This window comes from Dreissena polymorpha, chromosome 4, assembly GCF_020536995.1.
Source record: "Dreissena polymorpha isolate Duluth1 chromosome 4, UMN_Dpol_1.0, whole genome shotgun sequence".
NCBI lineage: Eukaryota > Metazoa > Mollusca > Bivalvia > Myida > Dreissenidae > Dreissena > Dreissena polymorpha.
The window spans coordinates 79,407,316-79,428,242 of NC_068358.1; the positions used below are offsets into that span (position 1 = coordinate 79,407,316).

General features: G+C 34.5%; 2 protein-coding genes across 6 annotated transcripts in view; one reads left to right on the forward strand and one right to left on the reverse strand.

Annotated features, from left to right (window-relative positions):
- Window positions 1-494: 494 nt before the first annotated feature.
- Window positions 495-20,863, reverse strand: LOC127876712 (heat shock factor 2-binding protein-like). 2 transcript variants are annotated; one of them, XM_052422128.1, is made up of 9 exons: window positions 20,694-20,863; window positions 9,826-9,967; window positions 8,473-8,576; window positions 6,888-7,037; window positions 5,862-5,994; window positions 4,536-4,659; window positions 3,290-3,393; window positions 2,618-2,718; window positions 495-1,735 (listed from the first exon to the last, which is right to left on the reverse strand). In XM_052422128.1, exons 1-9 carry the CDS (start codon window positions 20,709-20,711, stop codon window positions 1,628-1,630), a joined length of 984 nt encoding a protein of 327 aa, XP_052278088.1. In that variant the 5' UTR covers window positions 20,712-20,863; the 3' UTR covers window positions 495-1,627. The 2 variants fall into 2 exon arrangements, with proteins under 2 accessions (XP_052278088.1, XP_052278087.1); XM_052422127.1 differs by lacking the exon at window positions 20,694-20,863 and adding an exon at window positions 12,108-12,239.
- LOC127876711 (S phase cyclin A-associated protein in the endoplasmic reticulum-like) overlaps window positions 12,226-20,927 on the forward strand; it is a 98,735-nt gene continuing 90,033 nt past the window's right edge. For 3 of the 4 annotated variants that reach the window (XR_008048041.1, XM_052422120.1, XM_052422122.1), the window contains exon 1: window positions 12,226-12,542. Coding sequence is in view for 2 of the 4 variants with exons in the window: in XM_052422120.1 (XP_052278080.1) it covers window positions 12,399-12,542 (144 nt within the window). In the remaining 2 variants the exon portion in view is untranslated. Of the gene's footprint in view, window positions 12,543-20,175; window positions 20,293-20,927 lie in introns of those variants that run through there. The other variant, XM_052422126.1, reaches the window with a different exon arrangement.

A 20,927-nucleotide genomic window follows, 5' to 3' on the forward strand; every position in this document is an offset into this window, starting at 1 on the left:
CATTCGTTAGATTTTAAGCACTTTTAAGAATGAATTAAAATTATTGTTAAGGTTATTAGATCTATTTATTTTAAATGTCACGTTGAAAAAAATGGGATAAATAGAATACTAGGTTAGCGTTGAATACAGAAAAGTTTATGTTGCTCGGCTCGAACACCGAAAGCGCTCGCCAAGGCTCGCGCTCCTGGCGTTCTAAGCCTCGCAACATAAACTCTGTATTCAACGCTAACCTAGTATTCTCTATGTTCAGTGGTTGCATGTATTGATGAATTAATGAATGCATGAATGAATGAATGAGTGAACGAACCAACAAACAAACGAAAGTAACAGACATGAAGCTTGTCATAAAATCAATCTATCAAAGTTCAATAAGTGACAATAAAATAAATAGCTGAACACAGTTAAATTACAAAATTTGTTTTGTGTAAAACATTAAGAAGAGTGCCAACATGAATATTCAATGCTTATGAAGAAAACTTACTCGGAAGACATACTTTTATATTTTTAACACAATTTATTAACATTTAAACAAATTATTTTCACCTCAAAGTGCGACATCCTGGCTTTAAAATGACACCACCAACATTAACTTATTTATGAAAAACCAATACAAATTTAAATATTCAGATTTTTAAAGCAACTATAAAAACCCACCAAAAACTGCATATGAAATGAATATAGATATGCCAGAAGTTAATATCATACAGAGAATCTCTAATAGCATAGGCCATTGCGCACTACTTGCTGTTATTTTTATACGTAATGGGTTTTGAAAACAAAAACATTTTGACAATAACAACCAAAAAAACAAACATTTGAATGTGACACATATGCTTATTAACGTATTTCTCCAGTTTCTGCCATCAGAAGCAATAGTTTGGCATAATTTGAATTAGAAAAAGAGATACAAAACGGCTCTAGATCGCTCACTTTGTGATGGGGTGTGGCCCGTTTAAATCCAATGGCATGATTTGAAAAATATTTTTATACAATAATCGGATATTACACACCAAATATAAATTCTATTTAAAATATTAATCTCCAGACACGCAGGCATGGCTTTTTTTGACCACCATGGCATGATAAGAAGAAACTTAGTAGACGAGCAGTAGATGATGTTAAATGCCAAATATAACATCCCTTGGCCATTTTGTTTCAGAAAAAAAATCACAATACATTTATAACAATCATGTAACCCTGTGGCGTAGCCAGTTTTGATCTCAAGGGTATTATTTGAACATACTTTTCAGAGGAAAGATACTATGTTACATACCAATTATAAAAAATCTGAGTGTTGCGGATTCAGATGAGAAGATTTTATAAGAATTTTTTTTCAAAATCAATTTTAGCTGTGCTGAACTATATTCTGAATAGAAGAACAGTATGAACAGCTCTGAAAGCAGTCACCCAAGGATCATTAATGTAAAGTTTTGTGAACATCAGCCTAATGATTTAGGAGATGTTGTTTACAGGCCATGTACAACAAACGAAAGACAAAAGGTGATGCCACAAGCTGACCCCAAGCAAGTTGTGCACAGTTGAGCTAAAAAGACAAGCTATAACTTGAAATCAAAATGGTTTGAAGCCATAACATGATAAGGCATAAGTTATATGCTGAAGGATAATTTCAATCCTCAGTACATATTCTGCTGATATCAGACAGCAGCTCGAGGGCTAGTTCCCGAATGTCAGAGTAACTGTCCTTGGAAAGTGTCTCTAGGGCAGACACTGGGAGCTGTAAATCAATGATTCAACAGTACAGAATAATACTTGATAAGGTTTGCTTCGTTGTAGCCAATATATCTTGCATGTCTGCATTTAAAGATATTCATACATGAATGCATGGCCTAAATATTTACATTTCATTGAATTTAAGTAAAACATGGTATTTTTGCACATCAAAATCCCAATTTCCCCAATTTTATGCAGATTAGGTATTACGATTTGAAATCAATCGAAATTGTATATTGCATAATTATTAAAATAATCATCATAATCATAATTGCAATAAAAGTTAAAATAAAAATTATAATAATTATGATATCCAACCAAACATTCTACATACAAAATAAATATTTGCATTGATTTCTGAAATATAATTGACATATAATTTACGATCATTCTGCAATGGTATCTAATAATATACGCTTGCATCATCCAATCAGATAACTTGAAATCCTTGGACAGACAACCTCAGACAAACTGAAAGGCATATCAAGCTATGATCACCCACTTCTTAACTGTTTACCACTTAGATATGTATTGTGATGCATATGAAGTCCCTTAGAAAGTAAAATGTAGTAAAAGACCTTTCTTTCTAGATTCAAGTTTTAAACGCTTCATTTGCAACCCTTAGATACGGATGAGCAGCAAAAAACATAAAACCTGAACAGACTGCAATTTACTAGCAGGCTGTTCTGGTTTTATGCTGGTTGCAAAAGCTGTTTTCACTTTGCTTCTGGGTGGGAAAGGGTTAATTAATTATATGAAGGCCTTGTCAATATGTCACATATGTGGTCTAATGATGTCAATCAATTCATAACAGTGTTAACATCATATATTTAAGAGGTAGCTTTGTCATGACTTCCAAATATCAATAAAAGCAAAGACTACCCACCACTTCCCGTAACTCCCTGACAAGTGCCGGGTTCTTGTTTTCCCACACCAGGGACTGCACCAGTCGTAGACTGTTGAGACGCAGCTCTGAATTGGACTCCTCTATAAGTGTGACATACATAGCTGAATGAACACGTTTTACATAAAAACATACTTGGAGCCTCATTCTAGGAAAACTAGGCTTTATGCATATGCTTAAAAGGTCATAAGAGATTAGCTTGTGCAGGCTGCACAGGTTAATCAGGGACGAAACTTTCTGCGTTTATGGCATTTTTTGTTAAAAAGAAGTCTCTTCTTCAAAAAATCTAGTTCAGGTGGAAACTGTTGTCCCTGATTAGCACAGGCTAATCTGGGATGACTCTTAATGCACATGGATCAAGCCCAGTTATCCCACGACTGGATTAATTGAGTGATCATTCAATAATTATAGCCTCAAATCATCAAACTATGTTTTATCTTGTACATTTGTAAGATGCATCAAATAAATATAAAAACATTTATTTTGTTTGATGTTGTTTTTGTTTATATATATATATATCATTCCCTTGAAATCAAATTTCAAGAACATACACTTTCGTATTGGGAAAAACATGCAAAATGCGTCATTTGTAATTGATGTAACTTAATATTGCCAGATATGTAAGATTGATTGGCAAAAACAGAACCAGACAACCTTGGAGTAGCCAAGCACAGAGTGAGACCAGTCCAGACTTTCCCTCGAGCAATGCTGCCCCTTTCTGGTTGATGCTCACATTATATAGGCACATCAGCACAAAACTGAAAAAGGAACTATCTGTCAAAAAATGTGTTGAGTCATGCAAAAATGGGTCTTATGCCATATGCGGTAAGGGTATTGGTAGATCAGTCTGCCTAATCAATCACTCTAGTCAGGAGCTACCCTGTCTGCTAATGAGACCAAGAACACTTGGTTGACTTTATGTAGGCGAAAAACAGCAAATATTGAAAAAAAAGGAACTTCTAAGCCAGTATCAAAGCTTCTTGTCCAATGCTCTTAATAATGCTACATTGAGCGAGTCAGTTTAACAACACTGTTTCTTCATAACTTCATAAGCAGTTTTAAAACAGTTCATAAGAAAGACAAGGAAGATATAAGTACATATAGGTTCACATCAATAACTAGTAAAAAAGGACATTTTGCATTTTATTTTATACTTGTCAACATTATAATAGATAGAAACAAGAATATTGACAACCATTTCTATAATTTATATGTTTATGTCAAAGCTTGCACCTCACGATTATAACATACTTCAGTTTGACAAAATCGTCACCTAATGAAACCTTCTGCTTGTTTCAACCAGTTGTAACATCAATTTCTTTTTCATGCCATCTAATAATGAACTGATTTTACCAAGGAGATAAATGCTGATGGTTTGAAACTTCTTTGGAAATACCCCCCATCAACTCACAGACACATACCACATACAATTTCCTCTTCTCTTGAACACTAAAATATCTGCAGATTTTCACCTGTTCATAGCAGACAGCATAGCTACAGACCAGACAGCGTGATTGCCCAAGCTGGCTGGAGCTATTCTAACTGCAATTCGGATAAGACCAATTTTGCCAGGATCTGGTTCAAATGACAAAATAAAACAAAACAATATTTGTTACTGAGGTGAAAAAACCCAAAAAACTCTTATATCCTTACTTATGAACTTGTAACAAAACAATGGCATCCAGTTTAAAGAAAGATAATGTTTAGTTATTAATTATCAGTTTATTTTCGTTTTCCTACTGAAAAATCCATAGAGACATCCCTGCATAAGTTTAATGTACAAAGGCATTGAAACATAATATACCTCGATCAGTCAATACGTTTTTAAATAAACCAATCTAACCCTACTGATAGCAACACAGGTTTTCCAAAAAATCTGAATAAGTAACAGTTTGTATACTTTTTCAATTGTGCACTTTTTCTGCAAGGTGCCTCTGTCAGGACGGTGATGAAGGTGTCGAGGACCTGGCGTCCCATGGTATTGGTGCACAGGACATCCCTACCATACGCTGAAGCTGCGATATCTGAAAGGGTTGACGTCAAAGTACTTTCTATGAGACACAATATCTAGTTTTTTTGTAATTTTTTTAATTGAACTTAGAATTGTTTATCTGTATATTCCATGTTTGGCTAAGAGTGAAAGTACTTTCTACAAGACATAATATCTAATTATTTTTGTAAGTTTTCAAATTTAAGTGTTTTACTAAGAATTGTTTACCTGTAAAAATTTTTTTCGGGTATGTGAATTCAACAATGAAGTTTTTTTAACAGACAAGCAGCACAAATTATGCAGATTGTAACTCAACCACATTTTTTTTAGGAATTTAAATGTGAAATATGTTAAAGAGTTGTGTACGTACTTTGTTTAGTTGTTTTAGTGTATTAACATTTTGATATAAGTTGCTCACATTTGTTCTATCAATACTTTTTTCATAGAGGACATTCTGCAATTGGTTGCTTACAATAACTAAGGGACCACATTTTATAACAATCGTGCCATGGGCACAAAAATATGCTGTCTCTTTGCTGGAGAAAGTTTTTCTCCGGATAGTGTCAAGTACTTATTTCCTAAATTTGACGTTTATCCTTGAAATGTAACCTAGACCTTGACATTTGGAAACTGCCTTTTGTCTGCAAAAATGCCTCTTCATGCAAAACGCTCTTTTACGGGTATTGAAAATACCAAAATTAGTCTTTTGATTTTGAACCTTGACTTAAGTACAAGAAACTTACTTCTTGGGCCAAAATCTCTGTCTTATAATGATGGTTTCTTGATGCAAGTTATATACAAATCTATTTATGGTGATGAAAATATCTAAATTTAAACTTTGGCCTTGAGTTCTGACCTTGACCTTAGACCTTGGGACTTGATTTTTAAGCTGGACACTTTGTCTCATCATGCTAATATTGGCAAGTTCTAGAAAATCTGTCCTGGTTTTGCTCTGGAAAAATATTTCCTGCCACCCATCAACTGAGGCATGCCCAATCTTGTGTTCCATAATGCTGCTTTTTTTTTAAATGAGAGTATAATAATGTTTCTCTCCAGGTGGTGCAGATTAAGTTGTACAATAATAATAAATATGCATATTTTCGGACAGTCTAATGGTCCACAATAATGGAAACATGAGTTTGTTGGCCTCTACTAGTTGATACTGCTGCCTTTCTTTTAATTTAATAACTAAATTTTGACAGACTAAAGATCTATAAGAAACATGCGAGTGTTAACTTGTGATGGTGCCAGTTAGAGCCAGGATGAACTGCGCCTCCTCGGTGCTGTCCTTGGGCCAGTCAGCGCGATACGCCGCCACGTAGCTACCCAGGGTGCTGGATACTAGCGATAGGAACTCATCGACCTTTGTCTAAACAACATAATGACACCTTATAAGAAATATAGTTAAAAAAGTAATGATTACTTATGTTTTTAATGACATGACATGTGTCCATACAGTATAGATGCCTGTCATTTCTATTTTTTACACTTAAAACTCCGCTAACCAGTATGTTCACAATATTGTTTTGCATACCGTTGATACTTACCTCTTTATGTGGTGGTATTGGTGGCAAAGAACAGCTGATAAAAAGGCAAATATTGACTTTGACCAAGACCTAGTTATTTAAAAATTCATTAATATATTGTAATGTTATGGCTGAGACAGGAATTTTCAATCTGTTTTATGGTCAATTTTGAAGTGACCTTGACCTTTAAGGTAGGGACATGTTACACGCAACATGTCATCTTATATGGTAAACACTTATGGCCGTTAATAATTAAAAAAAAATCTATTAATAAATGGCAAACTATATGCTCAGGAAGGAAACTTCACACAGACGGACAGACGGATGTGCATGCCTATAATATTTTATATTTTGTGAAAAAGAACTTAAAAAAGACAATTTAAAGGTAAAGTGAAGAGAAGACTGATTATCTAAAAAAAATCAGAGTATAATCTCACTCCTGGAGGCATGAGCCCTTCAGGGGAATTTTTATGCACAATAACTTATGAGTGGGTAATTTAAGATTTTTTATTTACCTACATAAGGGAAAATCTAGTTATTTTTAATAGATACTTTATTGAAATAAATGGAAACAATATTACAGGGCATTTAAACAATTGATTAACTAAAATAAACATACATTCTTACATTCTCGTTCTTTTCTTCTGTTAGTGGGGACTTTGTTATTCATATTTGAGAAAAATATATCCCTATGTCGGGTGGAAAATTGCTGAAAACATGTTGTTAAAGTACCAACCCCTGCCAGTATGGCCTGAATGCAGTCATCTCGTTTGGAGACTCTCCACAGCAGCGTGCAACAAGAGCTCCCTAGACTGGCACAGTAGTCGGACTGGCGGCTCAGCTGCTCACCCAACTGCTGCACCTCACAGCGCAGACGGAGGCTCTCCTGAACCAGTGAATAACAATATCAAAGTAAGGATTTAGTTCCAATTTTCTGCTTGATTGCATCAAAAGCTTCAGGCTAATGAAGAAACTCTCAAGTCTGTGTCCAATTTAGAACAAGTACTATGCATCTTACCAGAAGATCTTGAGAAATCTCTCATATATATTTATGAATAGTTGTGGCTGAGTTGGGAGATCCTCAGGCAAAGTGAGAACTGAGAAACAACCTATGAAAAGTACAAATAAAGCATATATTTCATTTTTACTGCATTCATTCTACATGATAAAGTTTCATGCAATGTGAATTTGTGTCACCGATTTCAGATGTATGCAAGGATTTATTCTTATACCTTAAGCTATCTGCAAAAACTGCAAGAAAAACTGTCTTTTATGCAATATAGATTTTTGCGAACATATTTCAATACAGTGTGTTTTTTTACAAATAGGGGAATGGTGGCAGGGCCTGTCCAAAGGGGAAAAACGCGTCGTTTTTTAGGAAAAGGGGAAAATAAAAAATTCACTCTTTTATTAGTTATGATATTTATTATATGAATACACATGTATGTATGAATGTAATATTCACAGCTGAATGTCTCTGTCCTTTTTCTTAAATATATATCAATGATTTTTCAACATTAGTTTCAGACAGTTCAGCCTTCATGCACAGTCTCAGTTTTCCTAGCCATTTTGAGTCTAATTGGGATTTTTTAAACGATAAAATGGCAAATTTGAGCATTTGTTATCAATAAAATGGACCAAATTGGAATGTTTTTATCAACAAATATTGACACAATATAGATACATCAGGTCTTTTCCTGGCCATTTTGGGAAAAATGCAATTCATATGAAAAGTCCACAGATGTGGGAAAAACTAATTTAATATAACTCTTTATAATAATTCAAAATCATATTATTTTTTTAAATACTTTGTTAGTTGTTTATGAAATTAATTTGAGATATATTTTTTATCATTAGAGAGTTCTTTGTAATAAAAAAAATAATTTTTTTTTTGGTTCAAACTTCTAGAGGGGATTTTTTTCTACAAAATTGGGGAAAAATATATACTCTTTTTTTAGGGGAATGGGGCCAAATATTGGCCCCGAAACTGCCATAAAAAAAACACAACAATAACTTAAGATATTTGCAAAAATAAAGTTCTTAACGATGTGATTAAACTCTGTCCAGTCTGTGTGTAAATCCCTGAAAACCCCGTTGATTCTGCACCCTGTACTAAGTACCATTTGCCATTTATTGCCCTTCTTAAATCAGAAGAGAAAGAATGGCCATAGACAAGATTTCATTACCAATCTCCACAAAAGTTCTGTGGCCAGGCCAGGAATTCTACCTTCTTTATTATCTGGCACTCAACTAACTGACGTAGCCGGCTGAACCAATTAAATATGAGTATTGTTTGCTATCTATGATAATTGAAAGGGCACCTGTTTCTCAGCCTGTGTGTCGGCCACTGCTGTCTCATATTTGTTTTTCCACTGGTCCTTCTCTGAGGTAAGCTTACTTATTTGCTCCAGAAGATGGTCATTTTCTGGAAAAAAAGAAATTGTTTTCTAAATTCACCTACAGTTTAACCATTTGTGCATCAGTGTTATTTAAGCACACGTAAAAAACAAAATGCACAAAACAAATTGATAAAAAGTCAGAGGATCGATTAACATTAGGAAGGCTTCAAGTGATTTCAGTAGCTACTGCCTTTGGCACAAACTGACACTTCAGGATTCACATATGCACAAAAGGATAAACTTTCAATCAGCATTACCAAACGTCAAAGGTCGCCGTGGAATATTAAATATGGTTTCCACCTAGCGACTGGGTGGTCATGGGTTCTATACCCATAAGGGGAGTGTTCTCTAGATCTCCTCCAAAGACACCATTTACTGATTCTAGGCCCAGGCAACGGACTAGAGAGCGTTTCAATAAGCCTCTGGCTTTACATGCAATCAAGCATGTTTTAAACTAAACATTAACAAGATTCTGTTTTCAACCCAGTTTTTCATAGCAAAACTCTGAAGTGTAAACGATTAAGAATTTCTTGATTCAGGAAGTAATATGATTTTATATGTCAATATGCATCAAGTCAAAAAAGCAATAACCACTTAGAAATGTGCGATATATGTTTTCAGTTAATGCTGATTATTAACAAGTGTGTCAATCAGCACTACTTTGGTAAGCCAGAAAACAAAAGAAGGCGGGGAAACACTGTACAGCAATGAATACTTATGCAAGACTTCGATATAAACACTGCTGATAAGTTGTGAAAAGCGTTATAGGTTCTAAAATTGTTTTTTGAAATAGACATAAATTTGAAATAGAAAATTCAAATAATCATTTTAACAAAAATAGTTCAATAAAGGAGGAAAATATTTGGACCATAAAAGATGGAAATAGGGATAATGCAACTTTACCATATATCAACTATTATATTTGGAATGAAACTGCAATTGGTGCATAAAATGTTTCACTTTTGTTTAACCTTAGGCTTAGTGGGTTCTGGCAAAGTCTGGCATAATTCAAGTCTTTAAAAGAGGCTTAAATAATCACAGGTTCGATCCCCTACTCAACCCTTACCTACTAACTCATCTTTCTCATATGTTTAACCAAGGGGCATTATACAAGGCACTTTACATCAAGCACTAAAAGATTCAGGGTCATCCCAGGAACAGGGCGTCTCCTATATATTGCACTTTCCCACATAACCCAACTAACATACCTCCTGGGGCTGAAGGCTATATGGGAATTTCCTGATGCACTTAAGAAAAGAAAAATGTACTACACACCATCCCGTAGCCCACTCAGCCTAGTTTGGTAGTCTGCTATGCGCTTGCTCAGGACAAGTGGCAAGGTCTGTTTGAGCTGTGTAACCTCTGTAGCAAGCTGGGCAAGGTCATTTTTACTCACCAAAACTTGACTGGAAAACACCTGCAGTAGTGATTGAAATTACTGTTAAACAAATTATTAACGGTAACAATTATTATTATGAACAGTTAATTCTACTGAGCACAAAATCTTCTAATAGATTAGTTTTATAAATGATAGGTTTTAATCAAATTGAGAGCTTCTTTTATAAAGGGCTAACTCTTGCAAATCCGGGATGGAAATTAGTGGTTTCCTGTAGCCCGTGGCAAGTAGATTTGGGCCTGGGCAACTCAATTACGAATTTGGTAGTCCGGCCGGGTAACTTGTTTTTTTTAAAGCTTAAAACAATTCAGTGCAATAAAAATTGAATAACAATTGACCACCATGGATCAATACTAGTTAAATAACATTCATTATATAGGAATAGGAAATGATTCACTTCAGGCTCATAATAATACCTGTACATCATGCATTGAACATGTGTAATGTCAGCAATTTTATTTAATATTCTATTATTTTATTAAAAGAATGTATAATATACACATGTACATATTTCTGGGCTCATTATTCTTTACTGTAAACGTATAGAAATTCGTTGGTATGAAATTTCGTGGTTTAATAAAAAACAACTAATTCGTTGACACGTAATTTCGTGGATATCATTTTTTGGGGGAAGACTGACCGTCATAATAAATTAACTTTTATTAAAACAACAAGAGTAATAACGAAGCATAATCTGCTAATCTGTGTTGACAGCAAGACTTGAGGTTAATGTGCACTGAAGCATGAAAGTGTTGCCGATAATTGTCAATAAGAGCGATAAAGCGGCGCACTTGTTTGTCCCCGCTCGCTAATTGCCATCAATGTTGTTTTGACAATATTTGCAATTCTCAGCGCAATCGATCACCTAGTAGTAACAATTGAGTAATAAGGTCCCCAAAATAACGTGTGAAAACCGTTGTCTCTTTTAATTTTAATTGGCACTAATTGACATATGTGATACATCTGCAAACTTTTAATTTGACGTCACGTAAAAGAGAACAATCGTTGATGTACAGTTTAAATACCGTGCTTGATTTAAAAAGTATTATTACCCAAACACAAGAAAACAACATATGGTATTAACTAGCAAAGCTCAATCAAACAATGTCTCTTTCAAAATGGTTGAAAACGGGAACAGTTCAGACACGTACTCCTATGTGCGGGCAATCAATAGTAAGAAGTTAGTTTCAATCACTGCAAATTTTGCCTTATAAAATGTTGAAAATATAAAGAGTTGATTAATATTCCCGTAGGAATTTAATTGACTTATTATAGATATTCGGTAACGGTCTGCAGTCTATGGTATTAGATTCTTGAATTTCCAATATTAAGCATACAGTACACCTGCATAACTCTGCACACGTAAACTCAACACACGTAAAACTAATTAACGTTATATAGCAAATTTAACAAGGGCTGTTTGTAAAACACGCATGCCCTACAAATGGGCTGTCAGTTTTAGTTGTGTGAATATGTTAGAGTATGTAACCTTGACTTTTGACCTAGTGACCTGAAAATCAATAGGGGTTATCTGCCAGTGATGATTAATGTACTTTTGAAGTTTCATGATCCTAGGCCTAATTGTTCTTGAGTAATCATCCGGAAACCATTTTACTGTTTCGAGTAACTGTGACTTTGACCTAGTGACCTGAAAATCAATAGGGGTCATCTGCCTGTCATGATCAATGCACCTATGAAGTTTCATGATCCTAGGCCTAAGCTTTCTTTAGTAATCATCCAGAAACCATTTTTCGGTTTCGAGTCACTGTTACCTTGACCTTTGACCTAAAAATATATTGGGGTCATCTGCCAGTCATGATCAATGTACCTATGAAGTTTCATGATCTAAGGCCTATGCGTTCTTACTTATCATCGGAAACTATTTTACTATTTTGAGTCACTGCGACCTTGACCTTTGACCCAGTGACCTGAAAATCAAAAGGGGTCATCTGCCAGTCATGATCAATGTACCTTTGAAGTATCATGATCATAGGCCTAAGGCAGATCTACGTCTATGCCTAAGGGTTCTTTAGTATCCTCCGGAAACCATTTGGTGGGCGGACCGACCGACGGACTGACGTGCAAAGCAATATACCCCCTCTTCTTCGAAGGGGGGGGGGGGCATACAAGGCAGTAACGATTAAAAGCATCATTTTATTACACCCGAAATTCGCTTTTCGTTCATGTTCAATTATAAAATGAATAAACGCCAAATTCAGATAATCCCGCCACTGCTTTCTCTTGTAAGGGAGCTAACTCCGATCGATATGAAATATTTTTGTCTCTGAGGACCTAAGCGGCCAAACATCCGGTTCTACCGCGCTTAAACACTTATATTCATCCAAATTTTTGGAATTTTGCGATATTTAAAGAACTCAAAACACTTGCTTATTCAGGTGTCTGCATTATCGCTTGATTGTCTAATCAAACTACACAGACAAGTCGACCGAAGATGAGCGATGCTCGTCGAAAGCGTCACACGGGATCTGCGAAAACGCGTTCTGAAGGCAATGCCAATGGCACCTATCGATCGCAGACCGGTCCCACAGTAAATAACGCTCATCGGGGACGAAATAACAACGCACACAGTAGCAATGTAAGTATTCTATCTTTAACGATCAAAGAAGCAGAGAATTGAACGTTGGTTTTGTTTTCTTTTGTTGGTTACAGCCTTATGAAACCATGACAGTAGACATGTACTGACCTGCCGTTACGCATGACTGGAGACAGATCAAAATAAAACCATGTGTAATTCATTTGCACCATTCTGATGACTTTTATGACATCATTTTGATAATTCTTGATGACAGTTTTTTTGTATGAAGTACATTTTATAATTATCTTTTCGTTCTTTTAGGCAAAACTAGAATCAGACAAATTTATCAAATTGTTGCAGGGTTTTTTTTTAACTAGGAAAGTGACGCCGATATTCGGCGTCTTCCCCTCACAGAATTTTTCCCCTCAAAATACAATTTCCCCACCAAAAATATAATTTTTCACCAAAATATAATATTTTCTCTCAAAGAAATGTTTATTTTTCCTTTGGGCATTCGACAATTATCCAATTTGCACCTTGGACAACGATTTCGCTCGATTAAGACTCCAGACAAACACAAAAAATCTGTGAATCCCAGTTATTCTAAATATAGCTCTTAAATTACGTCATGTAAACTGGACAACTAATCGTAATAATCATGTGACTATTTTACTGGGTACCGGTCTTGCGCGAGAAAGGTGTTTCGTCAATTAAATACCGGAAACCAGTCAAATTTTCATCCGGGCTATATGCAAGCCAAGATATAAACGTGAAAACAGAAAAAAATGTCTCACAATTGGCGTTCTTACACAAACAAAATAAAACATTCGGACTCGGAAGATACTGAACGCATCGAGGCATTTTTTAAGAAAGAATCATCGAAAACCGTTATAACCCAGCAGGATTCTGAGGTAATCAACATCGAACATTGTGAAAGTGAAAGTAGACAATCGGCAGCTGCCGCTCCTTTGACCTTTCCCTTCCAATACTGTAGCAGATCAAGCTCGTCAACCCATTCATCATGAAATTGAAATCACAAAATTGACATCGTCCCCCGGCCCCAGTACAGAAATATAGTTGAAAACATTTCCCATTATTAGATCTAAACCTGCAACTTTATTAAGGACTTTGACTTTAATACGTGTTAAATGTGTTTAAGAACAAAAAGGACAGAGACAAGCCTCTTTTGATGAGTTATAGACATTGAAATGAACAGTTTTTATTTTTTCCCCTAATATGTCTCTTTCGCACTCTTTTTTCCCCTTTCACCCAGCGTCCAGCGTCTTCCCCTTTCTCTAAAAAAAACCCCTGTGTTGTCATGACTTCTTCTTTCAATACAGCAATCCTTCTATACTCAAACCCGGTTAACTTGCGGGTTGGGGCGAGTTGCAGTATTTCATTAGCACCCTCTGGAATTTGTTTATAAACAAACCTTCATGACCTACTTGTCAAATCTTACAGAAAACATCTCTTACTACAGATTGGGATCGATTTTTGGTAATTAAATGTTGTAAAACTCAGACTTTAAAAATATTTTAACTTTTATAGTTCAGTTAATTGTCGTTACAAAAAAATACGGCATTGCCTGAAAATAGCTGTGCTATTTATTTTATTTGATGTCTTAAATTCCATATATTTAAATTGTTATAATACTTTATTGATTGTTACTTTGAAGGCTATGTCAGAGCTTTGATAATTCATGCTTAATTTAAAATTGGTGCTGTTTAACCTATTTACCTCAAATCTACCTGGAGAAAAAATAAACAACAATGGCGAACAGTGGTGTTGGATTTGTTTCTATGGCAGTTAATAAATTATATTGAAGGATTTTCGCCATAAAAAGGAAGTTGTCCAATAAAGTTAAGTTAAATATGACTGTTTTTTTTTCCTTCTATGTGACCCGCCGAAAGTCGGCTCTTTCCCCTCCGTTTTTTGTTCCCCCTTTAGCTGGTAAATTTTCCCCTAGCAGTGTTTTTTATTTATGGCCATTTCGGGGCCGATATTCGGCCCTATTCCCCTCAATAAAGAGTATATATTTTTCCCCCATTTTGTAAAAAAAATCCCCTCCAGAAGTAAAAAAAATAATCATGACAAATATATCTCAAATTTATTTCATAAATAACTAACAAAGTATATAACTATAATTTATATGATTTTTAATTATTATAAAGTGTTTATATTAAATTAGATTAGTTTTTTCCAAATCAGTGTAATTTTCACATGAATTGCATTTGTCTCCCAATATGGCCAGGAAAAGGCCTGATGTATCTATATTGTGTCAATATTTGTTGATAAAAACATTCCAATTTGGTCCATTTTATTGATAAAAAATGCTCAAATTTGCCATTTAATCGATTTAAAAAAAATCAATTCGACTCAAAATGGCTAAGAAAACTGAGACTGTGCATTAAAGCTGAACTGTCTGAAACTAATGTTGAAAAAATCATTGATATATATTTCAGAAAAAGGACAGAGACATTCTGCTGTGAATATTATATTCATACAAACATGTGTATTCAAATAATAAATATCATTACAAATAAAAGAGTGAATTTTTAATTTTCCCCTTTTCCTAAAAAACAACGCTTTTTTTCCCCTTCAGATGGGCCCCGCCACCATTCCCCTATAAGTAAAAAAAACACTGCCTAGATTTCATTTCCCACCCCCCCCCCCCCAAAAAAAAAAAAATATATTTTTTTTTTTTAAACCTTTAAATATATAAGTTAACCTGATCCAGTGTAGAAAATAGAAAAATATTGCATAATTAAATTTTCTGTTTGCTTGAATTTGTTTTAAAAACAGTAAAATATGCTTAATTGATTATTTAAGACTTGCCTTATTTTCCCCCAAAATCTGGCGTTTTGTGTTGTCTTTTCCCCCAAAATCCAGCATTTCGCGCTATTTTTTTCCCCTCAAAAAAGGCCAGGCCCTTTCCCCAAAATCAGATAAAAACTCCTGTAAAACATTTATCTGCTATATGAAGATCGTTTCAAGACGCAAGCGAATATTCCTCAAGACCGCGAGTTTTCACCAAACTTGGTCAGATGTTGTATCAAGATGATGTCTAGGTCAAGTTCGAATATGGGCATGCCGGGTCAAAAACTAGGTCAGGGGGTCATTTAGTACGTTTTAAACATTGAGCATGGTGTCCGCTCTCTAATTCAAGTAGTTTTCTTCCGAGCTTCACCAAACTTAGTCAAAAGTTAATATCTAGATGATATCTAGGCCAAGTTCGAACATGGGTCATGGCAGGTCAAAAACTAGGTCACTGGGTCACTTAGTGCATTTTAAACATTGAGCATGGTGTCCGCTCTCTAATTCAAGTAGTTTTCATCCCATCTTCACCAAACTTGGTCAGAAGTTTGTATCTAGATGATGTCTAGGTCAAGTTAGAATATGGGTCGTGCCGTGTCCAAAAGTAGGTCACAGGGCAGTGTTCTTTTTCATTCAAAATCGGGTCCGGTAACCGGAACCATTCCCAATGGCAAAAAGCATATATTTTTCCCAAAAAGGAGCTAAAAATTCCCATTGGATGGTTTCGAGAATCTTTTTTTTTTTTAATCCCAATATTTTGTTCATCTCCATCCATATAAGACCAACCTTAGTAAATATAATACTGGACACACTTGTATCCTCAATTTTTAAGCATATCTTAGCAAAACAACAACAACACTAATTTCCCAATTTTACTCAAAATGCCGCGAATTTTCTCAATCCAAAGGGACCTGGCCCCATTCCCAAAATGGTGAAAAATAACACTGCAGGGTCACTTAGTGCGTTTTAAACATTCAGCATGTTGTCCGCTCTCTAATTCAAGTAGTTTTTATCCGATCTTCACCAAACTTGGTCAGAAGTTTTATCTAGATGATCTTAAGGCCAAGTTCGAACATGGGCCATGAATGTATTTCACATTGTCAAAAGCCAGTGATGTTTTTCCTTCTTTATAAAGTACCTGTAACAGGTACATTCCAATTGAAGAACAACTACAAAATTCCCAATTGCAGTTTTAAAAATTCCCAAAAGGAAGGAATCCAAAAGTGCATTATCTGCAAGTTAACAATTAAAATTTGCACTGACACTGAACACTTCAAGCCAAAATGAATGTAAATCAATATTTGAGTTGATTTGTGCTATTGATACCAAGTATTAAATTAAAAAGACCTATACTTTCCAACGCGACACGAAATTTCCCAATTTCAGGTTGTTTTTTTTTCAAGAAGTTGATAGGAAAATAAAATTTAAAAAAAAAATCAAAATAATAAGGTAGTGTGTTTTTGCTTGGCGTAAACAATTAAGTATGATTTTTTGGCAGAGGATGAATAGTCGATGAATGTATTGTGTAAATATTGTTATTAGTTATTGGCTAGATTCATAAAAAATGGAAACAGAATTTACCTCTTTAGTATGCATGCAGAGCACAAAAAGTGTTTATATATTAACACATTGAAACTAATGAGTTTAAAAACATATTTGCATTCTAGCTTCAATAAAGTAAATATGGAGTTGTCATGGTGACAATCAAATTTATTATAAATAATAAAATAAATGTTAAAACAAAGTTACTTAAGCGGAAATTAATGATTTAACAATCATCAGTTGATTAACTTATATTATAGACTTTGTTGAACCAATGCTTCACCAAATCCTTTTATTACTGTTTGTGTCAACAAACCTCTCAACATGTTAGTGTTCAGTTTGTATAAATGTTGCAACTATTGAAAAGAAAACTGAGTTGTTTTTTGCCCCACACTTCAGTCTCAATCCAACATTGATGTTCCACCCATAAGAAAGTTACGGTATGAACAAATTGCGCTGTCAACCAGACTTTGGTATTAATAACTTGCAATGTATTTGAAGTTTGTTATAGTGATCAAAATAAAACTAGATTGCAATAGTACTTAATATAATCCATCTGCACTTAATTTTTACATTTTTATTCATATCCATTTTTATCCATATCCCATTTTTAGCTCTGCTGTTTTGGGAGAAAACCCGAGGTATTGTCATAGCCAGCTTGCCGTCGGATGTCCGCGTCGTGCTAAAACCTTTACATTGGCTCATAAATCAAAGTGCTTCCACCTACAACTTTGAAACTTCATATGTAGATGCACCTTGATGAGTTCTACACGCCACACCCATTTGAGGTAACAAAGTCAAAGGTCAAGGTCACTGTGACCTCTAAAAGAAAACAACCTGATAAGCTTTCATTCATTCAAAACTGCACCCGTTATGCGGTGCTCTTGTTATCCTTCTCTGTAGCACAGTCCTCATCATCAGTCGCTGAACATCACTTGCATCATTAACAACAACAACAAAAAAGCAACATTGCCACCATTATGTGTGTTATCACCATCAACATTAACAATAAATTAACCAAACTACCATCACAGCCATTGTCCCCTTGGTCTTTGTCAGCAAAATTTTATAATAATAATCATCTTAACGTTGTCATACTATTATCATGTTATCCCCATTATCATATTATAATACATATTCTACCACAGTCGCACATGCATGCACATTAGAATGAGAAGGGAGCTTACCGTGGGTTATTACACCGATATACAATGGTTGTTTAAAGTGACGTCACTTTGATTGTTCGCCCACTGTTTATAATTGAAGACGATGTCATTTATTTGATTTTTATGCCCCCCTTCGAAGAAGAGGGGGTATATTGTTTTGCACATGTCAGTCCCTCCGTTGGTCCGTCCACCAGATGGTTTCAGAATGATAACTCAAGAACACTTAGGCCTAGGATCATGAAACTTCATATGTACATAGATCATGACTGGCAGATGACCCTATTGATTTTCAGGTCACTAGGTCAAAGGTCAAGGTCACAGTGACTCGAAATAGTAAAATGGTTTCCGGATGATAACTCAAGAATGCTTACGCCTAGGATCATGAAACTTCATAGGTACATTGATCATGACTGGCAGATGACCCCTATTAATTTTCAGGTCACATTGATCATGACTGGCAGATGACCCCTATTGACTTTCAGGTCACTAGATCAAAGGTCAAGGTCACAGTGACAAAAAACGTATTCACACAATGGCTGCCACTACAACTGACAGCCCATATGGGGGGCATGCATGTTTTACAAACATCCCTTGTCATTGTTGTGGTGACGTCACGTTTTCGCGGAAAAGTGGAGGATGTTCGGTTAATATAATTCTCATTTATAACCTTTGAATCGCGGAAAACGTATTAATGAAATCATGTTAGTATACAAATAATTGATGTGTAAGCGTTGATTATTGTGGTAATAACCAACGGTTCATTGTTCTGACGCTTGTTACCAAACCACTCAGGCTACGCCCTCGTGGTTTAATGACTTCGCATCGGAACTCCAAACCGTTGGTTATTACCACAATAACCAATGCTTACACGTCGATTATTTCTTAAATAAATGAACATCATCATTATAAGAGTATAAATATCATATTTCAAAGTAAAAATTTAGAAAGCATGCATGAATATCCCTATATTTCAATGCAAAATTGGAATTGACCAATCATTGCAATATTTTATTCAGCGTGAAGGTAAACGATTTTTTCCCCATTGGAAAAATGGGAAAAATTTGCGCAAAAAACCCTGATATTGGTAAATTTCGTGTCGCGATGTCTTCATATTGGGAATTTGGCGTTGTCAAGTTGTCAATATTATATTTACTTTGATTCAAGCCACAGAGCTACATAGGGAAACTGACTTAATGTTGCATTTTATTTAAAAAAAATGTGGAAACATTCAATTGGGATTTTTTATACAACAATATGAAAATTGGTTGTGTTTTCCTAATTGTAAAAGTGCAGTTTTGCGGTACTTTATAAAGAAGAAAAATTGGTAAAGGTGTATATTTTTAAAATTTGAATAAACAATTAAGACAGAGATTTAATTGCTGGTTTCATTCTTTCTTTTCAGGCTTAGGTGTATTTATCCAATGTGAAAAGAAAGTCTTTTATTTTGTGGATACCTGTAAAATTGTCAATGCTTTCCTCCTAGTCAAACTGTTTATAAACAATGGCTTTATACCAGTGAGTTGACTTTTACAACTTCCATGCTTTTCATGAAAAGTTCTAATCATCATAAGATAATCATGTTTTTTTAAGGGCCATCTTGGACGCATTTTGTTAAGCATTTGAATGTTGAAATATATTATTTATTAAACATGATGGGTAGTAAAATTCCTGTGCTAAGTCCTACCAACTACACAATGTCAGTTTGTGTAGTAACAATAATTATATTATTTTTGATGTCATTATCTATGATTTCTCAATTTGTTATACCTACATTTTTCTTAACATTTTAATTCATGTTGAGGTTTAGTGGGAAACCTGAGAAATAAAATTGTTATGTTCAAAGCAATAACATAACTTAAATGCAAACATCATGCTTGTGATTTACAGTGACTTAATACTTCGGAAACACAGAGACAAACTCATACAATAAATTGTTTTTGTTTTTTTTTCCCTAAAATATGCGTTTTCATTTAGATAGTTCAGTTTCTGTGGTTGATTTTTGTGGTTGGAAAATAAAGTTGCTGATAAAAATTACTTCAATTTTTTTGTGCTTAGATGTAACATTTAAACCATTTAATGTTGTGTACATCATTTGGTAAACACTAGAATTTAATCCTGTCTTCTCTTGTCTATGTACCTACATGCTTGGTTTATACTAGTTCAGTGTTTGCCTATTTGATGTTGAAGAAGAGTTGTATATCTATACATGTATTGCCAAAGGTGGACTTCATGTTTACGCAGTGTTGGATGTTCGTTTTAAAAAGTGAAGTTAACTGGTTGCATTACTGGTAAATTATTATATACTTTATTAAATACAATGCATATATTTCTTACTTATTTAGATGAGTAATTAGAATAGTCTATGTATTAATTTCTTACTAACTTCAATATTCAGTAGAATAGGCTATGCATTTACTTGTTATTTACATCAATAATTCAGTATAATAGTCTATGCATTTATTTCTTATTTACCTGTTTGAGTCATTAGAATACTAAGTCTTATTCTATTGTTAAACTGACCAATGTTTGAAATCTTCATTGACATTCAAGGTAAGATACCTAGCTTATATGCTAATATAGATGCTCAGAAAACAGTAAAAATATACATGGGCGTTTCTGTGGTAAAACTTGCTGATTTCAAAGATTATGATTGTGCTTGCTTTTTGGTAATGGAAAAAAAACAACTTACTGAATGTAACTCCTTCATAAAACACTTTCCAAAGAGTTGCAGGTGAATGGAAATCCGTAATCATTACTCAACTATCAAATGTAAATAACCTGTGAATTGGGTTGTTAACATTATCCATATCCCAGTTATGTGTTTGTTAAGTCACTTGAGATTCTGTTTACACTGTTATTTTTTCAGCAAATGATATGTTTAAATTCCCCGAGTCATAACTGATAACCACATAGTGCACCGTGT